Genomic DNA, 5,394 nt, shown 5'->3' with positions numbered 1-5,394 from the left:
CCGGGAACCCCATGCCTTGGCTGTGTGAACTCACCTTGGTTTGCTCGGTATGCTAAGTATGTGCTCAAAGTAAATCAATCACGTCCTAGAGTATGCACGTATACACAATCAGTTTGAATTCATACAGTTCACGTATAAGCATAATCATAGAAGTACCAGCACGTATTCGGTATCACATAAGTTATGCGCATCACTTAACAGCAGTTAAATAATCCAGTTAACATTTGACAGAGTTAAACCATGTTACTGTGCAAAGTATACAAATTGGCGAAACACATATTGGCGAATCACATCATTGGCGAAACACATGTTTGACGAAACACATGTTTCGTCAACTACCCTTTGGCGAATCAAAAATTCTATTTCGTCAACTTCTCCTTGGCGAAACACACCCTCTGTTTCGCCAAGAGTTCTATTTCGTCTATAGTTCAGTTACGTCGCATAATTACAGCATTCAACAGTCACACCGAAATCACATGAAACCCTAAACAGCCGTCATCACATCAATCAATAGCAATCATACGTAAAACATAAGCCCATAAAATCATCAACTAATCATCATGAAATCATCAATCAGAAATTCATGAAATCATCATTCAGAGATATACAAAAATTCATTGAATTGGAAACATAGTTCCCATCCGTAGAATACGACCGACAAGAACCTCAAACCCGTTCACATACAATTACGGTATTAGATTCAGCATCATCTGTTTATTCGTTATATCGGTCAATTCAGTTTAACAACAACATACATCATGCTTAAACCATATTCGATTCGTCAAGATCATAACCGCTCACTGTTAAATCATAGCAAGAGTATAACAAGAAATCATGATAGTTACCTATCCGTATTCATTCCAGAAATCAAACAAGCATGTACACAAACATGTAACAATAATCAAAGTATCAAGGAAACCGATTTAATAAACACGCACTAACCGAGATGGAGGAACGATGGGTAGATTGCGAAGGGCTTAGGGAAACGCCTGGCTGCCGTCACACACAAGAGGGTTCTAGGGTTTTTCCTGTTTTCGCTAAAGTGACGAATGAAACAGGGAATCCGGTATATAGTTACGTAATGTGTTGGGCCGCTAATGGGCCTTGGCGAAACTGATGGGCCGGCGAATCACCTTGTGTTTCGTCGAGAGTGGGCTGGCGAAACAGGCTTCTGTTTCGTCAAGGTTGGAGTTGGCGAATCACTTGATTCGTCGAGTTCATTCAAGTGCTAAACGATCTAAGTTTTTCTAAACAAGTTCATACACGTAACATGTAATAATCACAATACGATTCATATTAACATCAAGTGCATAGTTACAAGTCAAATCAATCAACACTACACAGTCAAAGTCAATGGTCAAGGTCAACGTGCATTCAATGCAAAAGTGAAGGTCGAAAGTTCGAGTTGTCACAGACAACCGTGTAATGTTTGGAATATTACACATCTTAGAAACATAACTTAAAAAACTGATGTATGAATGATTGGTTTCAATCTCTAAACGACGTCTACTAGCACCAACATCAGCAACATACTCGATGTTCCCGTTAACAACCTGCCACTTTCCGCCCCTATACACAACAAAACTTAACCTTGATATTTTTAAATTAACTACCACAAAACGTGATTTTATTGATTGTGACAAACAAACTTTTAAATTTATAATTGATCACTTTGCTCTATGAGGTAATTTAAAGAAACATTAAAAACATGACTCACAAAAATCGAGCACTATGAAACGGCTAAAAAGTGGACGGAAACGGCTCTTACATACACGGAAACGGCTTAGAATTTTCTTGTACGGAAACAGCTTATGCGTTGTTGAAAGTACTCGGCTGAGAACTTTCAACCGGCTTGAGATGCTAAAACGGCTTCTGCCATGTTGAAAGTACTCGGCTGAGAACTTTCAACCGGCTCGTCATCCACTGAACCGGCTCAACAGACAAGCCAATTGAAACGGCTCGGCTGAGAACTTTCAAACGAATGACGGCATCTGAAACGGCTCTGAACCGTTTCATGAGTTTGTCGGACACGTGGAAATCAAGGATAGGTGGGACCTTAAGCCGTTTCAAAGTTCTAAAACGGCTCCTGAAGCCGTTTCAGATGGCTATTTTGAAAATTATGTTTGTTCAAAGGCTATTTTGTTGATTTTCCCTCCCCTAAATATTATAGACATATTTTCTTGGACTATATAATCTTAGCCTTCAATTTAGCATACTTTCGTATTTATAGAATATTGAATGAACGGCAGAGAAATGACAATCAATAACCCAGAGGTTATTAAGTGGACATTCATGTCACATGCATTACTAGGTGAATAGGAAAATAACTATTCAGGACCCTACATCATGTACCAATTAAGCCAACACGTGGCTGACTATTCTGAATCACATTCAATAATAATTTCCAAATAACTCGAACACAAACAACCTGAGAATGTAATGAAATGAACTTATTCAGGTGCTAACTAAATCAAGAAACTTAATACTAAATTCTTGATTTTAGTTAACAACAAAAAAAAGCCTTGACTCAACCAGTAAAAACTTTTATTTTCTTAAACTGGAAAAATGATTTCAAGCCTAAAAACATTCATCTTTTGAAATCCATATGGTTGTCATGATTTTTGACAATAAGAGATGCAAGATTGAAATCCTGTACTTGCATGGTTTCATCCGAGAATTCGAGTCGATCCTAGCTAGTTAAATTTTGTTTCTTCATGTTGTTGGTTTTGAGACACACTACTAAACAAAAAAGTATTACCAACGGCATATATTAATCAATTATCTTTGAATCGCTTTGATTCAAAACCTCATTTGCATTCGCGAGTGTTCTCATCACATCAACTTGTATCCTAAGTGAAAGGACATAATCTAAAGCTTCTTTGATGAGGGAGAATTCATCCATGGATTCTCCACCAGGAACAAGTCTTTTAAGCACTTGTGTTCTCCTTTTAACAAGTGTTTTTGCAATATAAGCTGCCAAATTCGACTTTGGAGGACCCATCTTCTTCATTTTTTGGCAAACATGACGACTCTTTTTCAAAATTTTCTTGCTTCTAACCCTTTTATGGCAAGCAATCATTTGGCGGTTGGTCATTCGTGGCTTGAACCGCGACTCGGGACCTAATAAGTTATCGACTAGAATCTTGTTTTCATCGTCCTTTTTAGCGTCGGAAATTAGAGCAATGCTCCATAGAGTTGTTTCATTTTTGGTAGAAGCCAAAGCAATGTCTGCACAAAGCTTTATTTTCTTCTTTCTCTCCAATATATCCATATTCTTTTTTAATGAACAACATATTTGAAGACCCTTCACCCATTTCTTAATAAATTCTTTCCTAAGCTTGCTAGAAGTATGCACCTTCATTATCTACAAATATTAAGAAAAAAAAGTTACTTAAGTTTTAATGTTAACTGGCAACTGATATTCATGAAGAAATTAGAAATGATTATAAACCAATTGTAGTTTCACTATGTTCATGCATAAATATGTTCTCTTAGTTTTGAAGTTCTTGTTTCACATTACAGCAAAATACTTTAACAATCATTATGACCACACGGTTAGCGATATAATATTTAACATAACTAGAAGATATGATTTGATCGGGTTTTATTTGTAAAAGCTCCCCTTTTTAATCATTGAAGAAAAATATGCATTGGTAAAGGGAAAGCAGAATTTTTATCAAGAAAAACTACATGGAGACGATTGAAACATGTACATGCAAAGTATCATAGAAGAACACATCAAAGCTTCTAGAAATCTACAATTTTAAAATGTACCTTTCTTTGAATAATTTATCAGTCTTCTACATATGGATTCATGGCAACTCTTAGAGAAAAAAATCGGTTCTTGTGGACTTAGAACATGTAATAGTGTTCTAGATTGTAGTGATCCAGTAACTGAAGTGAAGAGGGAAAGAGATTAAAGAATTGAGGAGAATGAACATACTGTTAAATGGTTTATTTATTTGTTTTTTTCTTTCCTGAAAAGAGAACAAGAGCGAAAGTGGTGGGGTTAAGAAGGAAAGACAAAGCACATGCCATCACATGGGTGTACATGGCCTACAATCCCCCATAAAAACCCTAATTAAAGAAGGAATACTCAAAATCTTCCATTCTTTACCAATTTTTATTTTATGCAAAACAAATATAAGGTTTTACAATTATGTTTTTTTGGATGGCTAGATTATTTGGTAAAGGCATAGCCTTATATCACCCTAGTTCCGAGTAGGAATTCAGAGGCAGCCATAACAATTCGGGCCAGGTAATGCCCACCTCTAAATTCGACCTTAGGACCTCCCGGACAACCCCACATAAATGGGTAAACCTTTCCACCTCCAACGAGTTGGACGGGCTGTCATTGGCTTTTACAATTACTAAGTTATACTTTTAAATTCAAGTATTTATTTTGTAATATTATGTATCTTTGATAGAATAATTTATCAAATTACAAAATGTATAAATTAAACCAATACTATGAAGTGTTGGTCACGAATGGTACTCGCTTCTTTAACCTGTATAAACCATCACTACAAGGATTTAAAAATATAGGGACGACAATTTTAAGGGATTTAGCATCCACATATCATCGCTATAGGTCCTTTTCACCTATTCCGACGATATGTCGTTGCTATAAGGTCCGTGGTCATAGGTTTGTGGGTATAGGCTCTCATTATCGTCGCTAAATGCGTCGCCGCCATATCTTATCCTATAACAGCAGCATGTCATCGCTATTGGGTTGTCGTAAAAGTCAATTATTCGAAAAATAAAAAAGTATTTAAACATAGAGACTCTAAAGCGACGAGATGTTGAAGCTATAAGGATGTAGTTAAAGTCTTGAGGAACACCTCTAGCGCATGTCGTTGCTATACATGTTTAAAGTTACTTTTTTCTAGATTTTTAAACCACAAATCGTAACAAATTTAACAAAATTAAACAATCTTTAGTAACACGTTATACCAAACTAAAAACAAAAGTATCATTGTAATATAATTTAAAGAAAGTAACATCAGTGATACACTACAATATGAAACATTAGACAGTGTTCAATATTTGTTTTAAACGGTGTTAAAATAATAACCCCGTCTTAAAATTAATTCCTACATGACCATTATGCCAATCCAATTAAAATATTTAACAAAAATCTATATAACCCTATCATATGCTTAACCCCGTCTTATGCTTATATATGCACCCTTTAGATGGTGTTCCCTTTGAACACTAACCCCTTCTTAAAATCAATTCCTACATGACCATTATGCTAATCCAATTAAAATATTCAACAAAAATCTATATAACCATGTCATATGCTTAAACCCCATCTTATGCTTATATATGCACCCTTTAGATGGTGTTCTCTTTGAACATCGTCTTATATATGCACCCTTTAGATGGTGTTCC

At 35.7% G+C, this 5,394-nt stretch overlaps 1 protein-coding gene across 1 annotated transcript; it reads right to left on the bottom strand.

The window, feature by feature from the left end:
* Positions 1-2,522: 2,522 nt before the first annotated feature.
* LOC110928931 (transcription factor IBH1-like 1) lies at positions 2,523-4,033 on the bottom strand. Its single transcript, XM_022171990.2, has 2 exons — positions 3,775-4,033; positions 2,523-3,364 (listed from the first exon to the last, which is right to left on the bottom strand). The coding sequence occupies exon 2, from the start codon at positions 3,359-3,361 to the stop codon at positions 2,771-2,773; it is 591 nt and encodes a 196-aa protein (XP_022027682.1). The 5' UTR covers positions 3,362-3,364; positions 3,775-4,033; the 3' UTR covers positions 2,523-2,770.
* Positions 4,034-5,394: the final 1,361 nt, after the last annotated feature.

This window comes from Helianthus annuus, chromosome 3 (genome assembly GCF_002127325.2).
Source record: "Helianthus annuus cultivar XRQ/B chromosome 3, HanXRQr2.0-SUNRISE, whole genome shotgun sequence".
NCBI classification, from domain to species: Eukaryota; Viridiplantae; Streptophyta; class Magnoliopsida; order Asterales; family Asteraceae; genus Helianthus; species Helianthus annuus.
This window is presented reverse-complemented; position numbering and strand designations above follow the sequence as displayed.